The 11,644-nt window shown below is 51.5% G+C and overlaps 1 protein-coding gene across 1 annotated transcript; it reads right to left on the bottom strand.

Annotated features, from left to right (window-relative positions):
• Window positions 1–5,197: 5,197 nt before the first annotated feature.
• SST (somatostatin) lies at window positions 5,198–6,794 on the bottom strand. Its single transcript, XM_015871943.2, has 2 exons — window positions 6,561–6,794; window positions 5,198–5,717 (listed from the first exon to the last, which is right to left on the bottom strand). The coding sequence occupies exons 1-2, from the start codon at window positions 6,696–6,698 to the stop codon at window positions 5,505–5,507; spliced, it is 351 nt and encodes a 116-aa protein (XP_015727429.1). The 5' UTR covers window positions 6,699–6,794; the 3' UTR covers window positions 5,198–5,504.
• Between the last annotated feature and the right edge of the window lie 4,850 nt (window positions 6,795–11,644).

The following is an 11,644-nucleotide window of genomic DNA, read 5'->3' as shown; positions in this document are numbered from 1 at the left end:
AGCCTGCAGCAAACAAGCCATTTTAGCCATTCAGAGAGGATAATGACACTTGGAGATCTCTGGGATGTATTTTTCTTGTTGGCCAATACACAAACCATGTATTTCTTTTAAAATGTATTGTAATTCAAAACACTATTGGCTGAAACATATACATGAAAACAAGCTTTGTAATTTAATAGGCATCCTTAAAACATTTACGGTTATACACATGTCCTTAATCAAGGCAAGGTGGTCCAGGACCCTCACTCCCTTCAACTTGCACAAAGTGTTAAGAAATGTTTTCAGGGCTCACACTGGGGCTTCATTTATGCACTGACTCATTTTCTCCCTTGGAATAGACTTCACTACAGGGTGGACCTTCAGCATAATTTTGTCCAGGTTAATAGTCTTAATGGCACTTGGGAGAAGGCGCGTGGCTCTCCAGAGACATATGGCCAAACAGTCAGAAAACTTATCCGAGCTGCTTCCAAGAGCTAGGCTGCCTTGTAACAGCTCAAGCAAGGCACATGAGATGTTTGTCAGGTCACACTTTCTCCGGACCCTTCCCACGAGGACACTGATTGACTGTATCAGCTCTTGGTCTTCCTCTTGTTCCCCCACCAGGATGCCCAGTCTGAAAGTAAGGAGGCTGCCTATTACATCCTTAAGCACCTTCATTGTGACCATAACATTTAGAGCAGCATCACAAACAGCTCTGTCTTGGTGTCGAAGGAAGGAAGCTATCATCTTCAAGGCTTTGCCAGAGTTTGGTTCACATACTTCCACCTGCAAGCTCCTGGACACACAGCTGCTCATCTGAGCTTTCAGCTGTTCATTGTGCTTCTTGCTGGGAGCAGTGAAGTTCCACTGCAGCACTTTCCCATCTTTCTCATCCCTCATTCTTTGCCCTTTCCCACTGGGGACAACAATGAAGATGGAAAACTGTTTGTTGCCACCACCATCCTTTACAGTGGACTTCACCTGCACCTTCGGCTTGGATTTAACTCCATTTACAAACACTCCCCAGATCTGGCCATCTTGATAGCTTTTTACCCAGCAAAGAGTATACCTATCTGAGCCATGGGATCCCAGCTTTTCCAGGAGAATGCTGTGGGAAACAGAGTCAAAAGCTCTACCAGGCAGAGCACATTCACAGCTTTTCCCTCACTCACAAAGTGGGTCACTTGGTCATAGAAGATCAGGTTGGTCAAGCATGATCTACCTTTCACAAACCCCAGTTTTCTAGGCCTGGTCCCCTGCCTGTCGCACACACGTTGCATAATCATACTCAAAACAGTCTGCTCCATGACCTTCCCCTATTAACGCTGTATGGGCTGAAACCACAACATGGCAAGGGCATAATTCAAAATATAGGAAATAATTGTATGCATTTTAATGCATTTGCTGAACACAGCCCTGTGAACAGAGAAAAAAAATATATACAGCCCTGCTTTCCATTTTGATAAAGGAATTTGAAAATAGGTTTCAAGATTGCTGAAAAAAAATAATCTTTTTTTGGTAAATTTGCAACTCTATTTTCAGCCCACATAAATACATTATCTGCACATTTTCAGATTGAATGTACAGAGCTGCAATCAAATGTTCAACTCAAGAATCCGATCATGTCTCTTTACCAGACTTTTATGAGACCTCTCTTGCCAGAGGAAAAAACATCCCTCACTTCACAGTCACACCTTACTCATGGCACCTCTTCTTTTGGCAGTAGGTACATTAGTGAACAGTTGTTGTTAAGGATGAAGCACAGCAATAATAAAACTTCATCAAAAATCTCTGGTGAGCATACCATAAGGATTTGACTTTGTCATTCCCAGCACTGAGCTCTATAACATGGAAGCACACCCTGATAGAGAGCCACCCCTACTGCCTGCCCCTCCACCTCCCCTCCTGTTTCCACTCCTCCCCATCCCTCTGCCTGATGGTGAGTGGTAGGACATCCACCACTACTTGCCTTCTGAATAGTGTCCATGCTGCACATCTGCTCTTCCCAGCCATGGCTTTCTAAGAACCGAATGCAGGTGTACAGCTGCTGCCCTTTCCTTGCACTCCTCTAGTGAAAGCTCTGGTTCACCCATGTTGGTTGCTCTTAATCCCTCCACCTGCCTGAGCAGGAGTTGATTGTGGGGTGTCCCAACCACCACCAACAGCGAGGTGCTCGGAGCAGCCAACCACGAGTGATGGAACTCATGAGGTCGGTTCCATGCCCAGGCTGCCTTAAAGAGCCACAGCAGAACCTGCTCTCCTGCAGGTGGGTCTGAACCAGCAGCGTGACCTTCAGCCCTCAGTGCCCCTTAGGAGTGAGTTATTAGGTCTAAGGAAGATACAGCCTCCCAGAAGTCTGGAAACAGTGACTGCTACAGGGCTGGGAGCATCTCTGTAGGCCTGGCTGTGTCAGGGTGTCACGGAGTTCTCTCTAGAGCTCACTCCGGGACAGGGGCACAAAACCCGGGGCAGCAGGAACAAAAGCCCCCTCCCCCCCTTTTCTCTAGCGGCAGGGTACGGCAAAGTGCGGCGTGGCCCGGCCCGGCCACGTGCGTTTAGGGAGACGGGGAAGGGAAGGGAGATTGCGATTAGGTCTAACAAAAAAATGAGGGAGGAAAAAAGGTGATCTGAGAACGAATGGCAGTTTAATAACCCAATAACGCTAAACAACAACAAGAGAGTTTCAACAAAGAGAATACCAAGTCCCAAATCTCACCGATGGAGCTGTGGAAGGCAGGAAGCTCTGACCACGTTGTCTCCTCGCAGGGAGCCGGTCCAGCAACCCCGTCCCCTTCCTCACTTCCCTTCCGGTGCCCCTCCCCACATGCTCATTAAGGCAGTTCACAGAAAAAAAAACTTGTCCCCTTTACTCCCATTATGAAGCATGGTGTTCTGATGTGGAATACCAACACCAACCAAATTGCAAAACCATAACACAGGGCAGAGGGCAGGAGCATTCCCTCCTGCAGCACAGCATAGCACCTACTTGCAGCTGGAGTGATGAGGGAGAGGGCTCCATCCAGGTGAGCTTCTTTGTCAGATGTTGGAGATCTGACATCCAGTTGCACATCATTTTATGAGGCTTCTCATTGACATTCCCCTGCACAACCTCCAGGTCAAACATACCTGCTGCAGCAGGGACTGCTCTAGGTCTACCTGCGTCACTGAGTGCAAGAGAGAAGATGAATCAGCTCAGCATGGGGCATCACAACCCTCAGCCTCCCCAAGGCCAGCACAGAGGCTGCTTCTCCATGGAATTGAGGCTAAAAATTCCCTCTCAAAAGTTGCCCCCCTCAAGAAGGCTGACCCTGCCATGTGCTGTCATCCCACAACCAGCCTCACCCAACAAGAACCCTCCCAGCCCAGGTCACTGCTTTGTGGACAGGGACTACAGATGGACACTTCATCTCTTTAGCCAATAATTCTCACTTATCAAAGGGAAGCAATAAGCCTTTCTTGTCTTTTCAGCTCAGCAAAACAAGGCTATCTCTAGGCATCTATTTGCACAGCTCACAGTGCCCAGGATCGCTGATGCTGTAGTGCTGAAACAGACTGGTGCAGAAAGTAAATCACTCTGCCTAGTTCCCAAATCACTTGTATCCTCGTTGGTGATGGGTTCCATTCCAGCAACTGGCAGGATTAAGCTCCTTTCAAAAGCTCTGCCCAAGTATAGCAGCTGAGAAAAAACCTCAAACAAAAAGGGATCTATTTAAGAATATTCAAGCCCTGGTCCCTCCACCTGCTCTCCTAAGGCCACCACAGCACAGAAGAACTAGCTGCTTTTTGAAGCCTAAGTGGATTCTCAGTCAAGACATCACTGAGCGTCCAGGGACAAAGCGATCTACACTTTGCAGAGGCCCCAGAAACCTGCTCCCTTCAGGAAATGCAACAGCAAAGGGATCCAGTAAGACCTAGGACTAGCATTCTCCCCTCAGTCTTTCTCCATACATTCAATAAGAGCCCTATTCTCCCCCCCATCTGCTTTTAGGGCTGGGAATTGATCTGCACCACCTGAGCTCCCCTATCTCTTCCTGTTGCCTTTACCACAGCTGCCACCATTTGTCTCCACATAGGGGTGAGTTAATGCTGCTCCCTGCCCAGCTGCACCCATCAGAAAGCAAAGAGGGAACAAAGTATGCCCTGGGTGCCAGCAGCTGGGGCTCCTTCAGTTCCCCAAAGTGCTGGAAGTGTCACAGCTGTGGCACCTCTCCCTCTGGGCCAGCAAAGCTCTTTGCTCAGCCATAACAAGGTGCCTGCAGGGAGAGGAGGTACAGACCTGGCATAGTGGCTGTGCCCACCTGAGCTGCCTCCAGCACAGACCAGGGGGACTCAACATCTTCTCCACTGGGAAACCTTCCTTTACGGGGGTCAGCCTTGTGCCCACGATCTGCTCTGCACCCCCCTCACTTTGCACCTTCCTTTCAGATATGACGTCTGCAAAATATTTGTTATCTTTACTCCTCAGTGACGAATTTCTCATCAAAGTGATACATGTTCCCCACATCTCCAGCTCTCCAATGACTGCACATCAGAAACCAGCGTGTCTAGGAAGACACGCTGGAAAAGCACGAAGAAATTCTCTTCTACCGAGGTGTTTTTTTCTTGATGCTATCTCTTGCTGAAGCTGACACTTTTAATGCTGCCTTTAATTCACAATGGGTAGAAAACTGCCGTACCAGTTTACAGATAGAGAGGTGCTGATGGCGTGGGCTTCGTACAGCGACTTTACAGGGATACAGTGAAACAAAGGAGAACTTTCCAAGGGAATATCAGATGTGTTATGTTGGGGATGGTGCAAAGAATAAAGGTAAGAAAATGTTCCAGTGTTTGTGAGTGAGGAGGGAATAAGGTACGTGTGGAGTGAGCCTGTACTGTGATCCTCTTTTATGATCCCATCTCTGCTAAGGCGCAGCTGTGATTTGATGTGATGTTGGGGGTAAATCCTCTAGATCATCCAAACCAGCAGAGCTGTGGAATTGACTCAATCCCCCAAAATAGGGACTTGATATCTAAAATGCTGTGGAGTTTCTGGGTGCCAGAGAAAGACCACAGCAGAAAATTTCACTTATAGAAATTGCATGTGTGCATTTGTGTCTGTGTGTGTGTATAGAGGCTACGCTGCTGCTCGCTGGTTTTGCCCTGAGACAGGCAGTGTTTCCAAGACAAGAAGGCTGAGCAAGGAGGCTTAGCTTTTCTCAGTGACCAGCCACTCTCAGCATCACTGTTTGAAACATAAAATTTATTGCAACAAAGGATTAAAAACAGTACATCTGAAAGAATTGCAGAGTGCACGTCATTGAAGAACCAGTCAGAAATCACAACTCAAGCAAATCATGTACAATTGGAACTGAAAGTTTTATTAAAACAACTCAAAATCAAACTCAAAGATTCCTTGTGTGTTTACTTTCACCATAACCGTGGACCGTGTATTTACAGTCTTCGCCTCTCGTGGTGAAGGTTCTGCTCAGGGCAGGGGAATAGGAAGAAGGCAGGGGTGGATGGGGAGGACAGGTGGGTTTCAAAAGCTAACAGGATGTGAAAGTTTTCCAGAAGAAGTTCTTGCAACCTGCTTTGCGTTCCCGGGGAGCCAGCGCAGGGTTTGAGTTGGCTGAACGCTCCAGCTCCAGTCTCACTTCGTCCTGCTCGGCCCCTCGGGACAAGTCCTCCGACTCCAGAGCTTCATTTTCTGTCTGGCTTGGCTCTGAGAGCAGTTCTGCCAAAAAGTACTTGGCCAGTTCCTTGGGGAGAGGGGAGAGAAAGCAGGAGAGGGACCACAGTTATTCTTTGGCTGTTGGGGGGCTCACTTCCTTTGTGCTCAGCGACTTACACAGCTCCGCAGCTGCCTTAGAGCAGCTATGGCTATAGAATAGAGCAGAGCACTGACATCTACCTGGTGCAGTGAGGAGATCCCCGTCCTGGTTGTGCCAGGAAGGAGCTCATCCCAGCACCACCCCACAACCCCCTTCCTCACTGCTGGTCCAGCACTGAATATACACTCAGCAGGGATGCCGTACAGCAAGTGAAAAGCTCGCAGGGGAGGCTGAGTGGGGGCATTCATCATGGGTGATTTTCTCTCTCATCCCTCCAAGTCCTACTGCTCCTTTGCATAGTGGAAGACATTCTCCTGCAGCACAGCCTTGGTTCAGTGCCCTGGAAAGCTTTCCGAGGGGCACAGCTCTCTGTCTTGGCAGCAGCTGCTCCTTGTCCCCCAGTAGAATGTGATGGGAGGGTGGTCTTGCCTTCCTGCCCCTAGTCATAAAGCTCAGCCCTGGTAGGGAACCCAGGGAGCTGTCAGGGAACCGGGCTCTGCAAGCAACCCGGGATCCAGAGAGGGGACACCGAGGAGTTCTGGTGAGGGATCTACACGGATAGTACAGGGGTGTCCAGAGGGAAACCAGAAAGGTCTGCAACGGGGAACCCAGGAATCTGCTACAGGATGCTGGGGTGGAGGGGGAGCTGGAGGGTCTGCAGGGGGAAGCAGGAGGAGAAGCTGGAGTTACATGGAGAGGGAGTGGGGTTCTGCAGCGGGGGTGCCGGAGGCTCCAGCGGGGTGTCCGCCCCGTCGCGGGGCTCTCACTCACCTGCTTCCCGGCGGCGGCAGCCAGGGACTTCTGCAGGAACTGCCGGAGCCTCGGGTCCGAGGGGGCGGCCGAGACGGTGCCGACGGCCAGGGCGATGGAGAGAAGGGCCAGGGCGCACTGCAGGCGGCACGACAGCATCTCGCCGGCGGGTCGGACTCAGGCAGGAGGCGGCGGGGAAGAGCTGACGGCTCCGCTGCGGCTCGGCTCCGGCGTTGGGGATCTCCTCGGCTCCTGTCGCCTTTATAAACCCTTCTCCTGACGTCAAGGCGGGGGCGCCCCCCTCGCCCCACGCCGCCGGGGGTGGGTCTCTGCCCGGCCCGAGGGGGGGCCGCGGCCGGGGATGCTCCGCTCTGCCCGGGGCCGGCCAGACACACCTGCGGTGCTCCCCTCGGTTGCATTCCTCTCCCCCGCCTGCTCTCTGGAGGGTTTTGCTCCCCAAACCGCTGCTTATCCCGTCCTCGACTCTACTCATCCTTTCTCTCCTCCCCGAGCTTCAAAGCCCCCCCAAGGGGCGGTGAGGGGTTCCTGGCTGTGCACCGCCCTCCCCACGGCCCCGGTGCCAAAGCCCCTCTCGTAGCGGAGCTCACCCACCCCGCCGAGTAACAAACGACCGCACAGCAGCGAAGCTGCAAATCCTTCCCTTAAGGACAGATTTGCCTCCGGCTCCAGCAGGGATCGAGGGATGCCGAGCTGCCCCCGGGGGCTCTTTCTGCTTCCCCGGCCCCCGAGGACCTCTCTGAACAAGACCCCGACCAGCTCCGGCTGCCGTCGGGGCAGCTCTGCTCTCAGCCGGCCGCACAGAGCCCGGCTCTGCGACATCTCCGCAGCTCGGAAAAGAAGACACAAGCGGCGTCTTAGCCATGCCAGGTTCCGGCTGAGCCCGCAGGGAACCCCGCTAGTGCCGGGTTCAAAGCCGCTACAATCTCAGTGGGAACGCTTCCATCCCGCTGGTCTCCCTCGTCTCTCCCTGCCCATTCCCAGCAGGCTGGCTGCTGCCCACCGCGGGCAAAGCTACTGGAAGGACGGCTCCCTACACCCTGAAGGATGGGCCACATCAGCCCTTTCCCAGGTGTCAGGAGCAGAGAAGGCTGCGAAGGGCCCCGCTACTACTCAGACACGTGGTGGCAGGGGACCCCTCCTCCCATTCCCAGCGGCAGAAAGTCAAAGGCTTGTAGGAACAAAGACTGAGCTGCTGTTCAAAGCTCTCCAGAAATCTCCAGAAGGATTAATTCAGTTAGTACCGAATTAACGCTCCCCCAACAACACGCTCCCTGACCATAGTGATGCTGAGCTGGGAACAAAGAGCACGTATGGAAAAGTTCCTGCTCTGCTTTGCAGCCCAGCAAGAGGAACTGGTGCTGGTTGCTGGTTCCCAACCAGGCAGACCTCCAGGTTGATCAGACACTGCCCACCCTGCCCATCCCTTCCTCTGGGCAGACATCTGCAGCTGCACATCATTTCCACCATTGCACCTTCCCCAAATTTCAGTGCAAAAGAAGGCAACAGGACTGATTTGGACACAAAAAGAGCAGTCTGTCTCCAAGAGCCATGACTCTCAGACCTCTCTCCATCGTGTCACCATACTAGCAGCTGGACTCAAGCACATCGCTCCTCCCTGCAGTCAAAGGAGCAGGGCCAGTCCAGGGCATGGCAGGTGTCTTAGATAGCATGTGTCAGGTCACCAAACCTATACTGGCCCTCTCAGTTGCCTTAAAGAGACATTTCCTAGGGGTGGCTTCCCTCAGCAGCAATTCCCCTACTTCCCATAGCTGTGCCAGTAGCAGCAAGTGACCGTCAAATTTCTCATGGCCAGTGTGGTTGTACTGGTGTAAAAGGTGTGAGAAAACACTCTAGTCCATATGTGGCTTTCAGAAGTGATTCTTAATGCCCTATCCAAAGCCAAGCTTCTCAGCTCATCATTTGCAGCACCTCTGTGTACAGGAGTCCAGCCCCCAAAAGTGTTTATTCCTTGCTGGCCTCTGTCCTTGCCCGTCTTTCACATTTCATTTCAATATCCATATACTTCAGCCATGCTCTGACAACCTTTCCCAGCCACTCTGCAGTGCAAGGCATCCTTTTGCAAAGTAGTGTAGTTCAGTGGGGCTTCAGGCTAGGAGTAGTGCTGCTGTAGTTGGAGATGTATTCCCTGCAGCCTTGTCCCAGGCAAGCACAAACCCTTAGTCCCCACTGGGGATCCTTGATTTTGATGGTGTCCCTGCCTGTTGTGACTCTGCCAGCCACACAGGGACAAGATCTGGAGGAACAGGCTGGTTATGACTCTGCCACTCTACAACACCGAGGTGAAGCAGAAGCGTGTGCTCCTTTGCTGTCTCTGGCCCTGCATCCCATCAGGAGATGGCTTGGACCCTGAGCCAGAGCAGCCTCAGGAAGGCTCTGACACCCACCTTATCCATTTCTTCTCTCCTGGGATTCAGCTGAGGCTGCAGAGCTTGTAAAGGTAAGAGCAAAAGTAAAGTTCCCCTATAGTCGTCTTGGTTTGTTCTAATGAGACGGAGCTTCTGTTAGATTTGAACTTTGTTCCTGGATAAAACGTTGGAAGGATCAAAACTCCTGGTGCTCTCAGGTAGAATTCTGAGGAATCATCCTGATGGACACAGAGCTCAGCATTCTGTTTCAGAAAAAGATCTGAAGGAAAACAATTCAATTTAATCAGATGTGAAAACATGTGCTCTGGTCCAGAAAGCCCTCTTGTGCTGACCTGAAGGAAATCAACAGAGAGGGTCAGGAAAAAGGGAGTCCATCTACCCCGTGCCCCTTTGCAGAGTCTCCTGTTCTTCCCAGGCAATGGGAAATGAAGGCAGTCAGATGTCCTCAGGACTCTGGTTTAAACATAGAGGAGCAAGGTGCAGAACTGCCACTTCCCACTCCTTCAGCTCCTCTGTGGATCAGCACGCTCAGATTATTTTTCCCCGCTCAATCCCCAGCCAGATAAATCCATCACTGTGAGTCTGCAGCGAGGGTGACTCAATTCCTTTCTTCCTGCTGCAGGGCATGTAGCTTTGCAGATGATTGAATTGCATTGAATTCCTATGACTGCTTCCTTACCCCAGCTCTCCTCCAGCTTGCTCCACAAATCCAGAGCAGCCCAGCAGCGCCAGAGCAGAACGAACAGGCTGCGTGCTCGGTGCTGTGCCTGCACAGTGTGCCCTCTGCTGTCACCATGCCTGCAAGAACAGCTCTCATTGCACCTCACCACCCCAGCTGCCACCTGCAAAACGTTGTTCTGACAGCAGAGATCAAACATTTTTCTTACAGTGCAGCAGTCAGCCACGCTGTAGTGCCAGGCTGTGATCTGGGAGCTGTGAAATTCTTCTGGTTGCTCCTAGTCGCTGTGGGCTGCAGCTGGTCTTTCCCTGCAGCAACTGAGGCCAGGGACAAACTGCAGGACATCAGCTTCCTTCTGCCTGCAGGCTTTCACAGCATGGTTTCGAATAGAAAGGACCTTAAATCCCACTCCTATGGGCTGGTTACCACGAGGTTTCATGAGGTTCACCTGTAGCAGCCTTTCAAGGTCCCTCCTGATAGCATTTCTTCCTCAGGTGTAAGATTTTAAGACTTTTCCATAGAGCAACAGATGTCACAGTGCAGGCTGGATTCTATTATTATTATTATTATTATTATTATTATTATTATTATTATTATTATTATTATTATTATTATTATTATTATATCTCATTCATTCCTAGCACTCTCTAAACTCCATCCTCGCCTGCCATCTCGTGGGCATCCGCCAGAACGCAGCCAAGTGCCTCAAAACCATCCTGCAAAGCACTGACCAGCGCAGCCCTGGGAGCTGCTAGCAGAAATAAAGGGCAGATATCATCCTTTGGTCCCTCGGTACATTGAGGTCAACGGCCACATTTGGGAAGGCCCCAGGTGCGGTGCTTGTATTTACATATTCTGTACTTCAGTGCTGTTTTTACTCAGCATAAGTTCTGCAGCACCAAAGCCAAGCCCAAGGAATGGAGAGGCAGCCCCCAAACTGCTCAGCTCGAGGGAGCCCAACCCATTTATCTGGTTGTGGTCCCATATGAGAAGCAAAACGAGGCGGGAGCTGTGAGCTTTGTGATGTGCTTTCTGTTGCAGATGAAGTCTGAAGGAAAACATGGCTACATCCCCATCTTTTGGGATGTCTGTGTGTGGAATGGGGGTGAGATGGGGACCAAAAGAACCACTCAGACACACTCTGGGAAACTTCATGGAAAGCATCTGGTTTACCAGCTTGCAGTTGTCTGTTCTTTAGAGAATTGGAATGGCTCAACCCCCTTCTTTGGAGCCAGGTTTTCAAAGGGCTGGCCTGACTGGTTCATCATTTACAGGCTTGACAACCATGAAATATGTGTAGTGCAGAGCTGAGTGTTCCCTCACCTCTACCCGGGGATAAAAGGCAGAGGTTGCTGTCACTTTGGTTGGACTGCCTGGATAAGGCATGACATCATGGTTAAAAAAGGCTGATCTGTCAGGGGGAGGAAACACAGCCATCATCCAGGAAAATGGTATTTGTTTTGCAAACACAATGGGAAAAAGAGGTCACAGGGATAAGGCCTGCTCGTCTGCGAAAGGCAGGGGCTGGCAGCACAGCCAGCAGCTTCCAAAAGCTCCAAATGCAAGGACCAAGAGGGGCTGAGGAGTCAGCTCCTGACAGCAGGGAGGACCCTGAAGATGGGAGGCAGTCACAGCAGTGTGCCTGGATTTGGGGCCAGCAGGACCTCATCCCACAGCCTCCTCTTCCTGTAGATGCTTTGAGGCCCATCAGAGCAAATCACCCCCAGCCCTGTACCCAAATTAACCACAAAAGAACAAAACATGAGCTGAGGCCTGCCCAGCTCTGCCCCACAACAGTGCTACCCACATCACACAGAGATGCACTCAGCGAGTCCTCCTTACTTTGCTACAACTGGTGAGCACAGAGCAGGAGGCATTTTGGGGCTCCCCCCACCCTGAGGGTCCCCCATAGCTTCAGCCCCAGCTGGGAGGAATCCCCACACTCATCCAGCTGCAGCTGGGAGCAGCACAGGGGCTCATCCCCTTCTGGTTTGTGTATGAGGATGCTCCAGGAGGTA

Source organism: Coturnix japonica, chromosome 9 (genome assembly GCF_001577835.2).
Source record: "Coturnix japonica isolate 7356 chromosome 9, Coturnix japonica 2.1, whole genome shotgun sequence".
Classification (NCBI taxonomy): Eukaryota; Metazoa; Chordata; class Aves; order Galliformes; family Phasianidae; genus Coturnix; species Coturnix japonica.
Note: the sequence above shows the minus strand (reverse complement) of the source record. Positions and strands in the feature narration are given on the sequence as shown.

Coding starts and splice junctions, on each gene's coding strand:
- SST (XM_015871943.2), bottom strand. CDS start 6,698: ATGCTGTCGTGCCGCCTGCAGTGCGCCCTGGCCCTTCTCTCCATCGCC. Junction 5,718..6,560: donor CTGCCGCCGCCGGGAAGCAG/GTGAGTGAGAGC, acceptor CCTCTCCCCAAG/GAACTGGCCAAGTACTTTTT.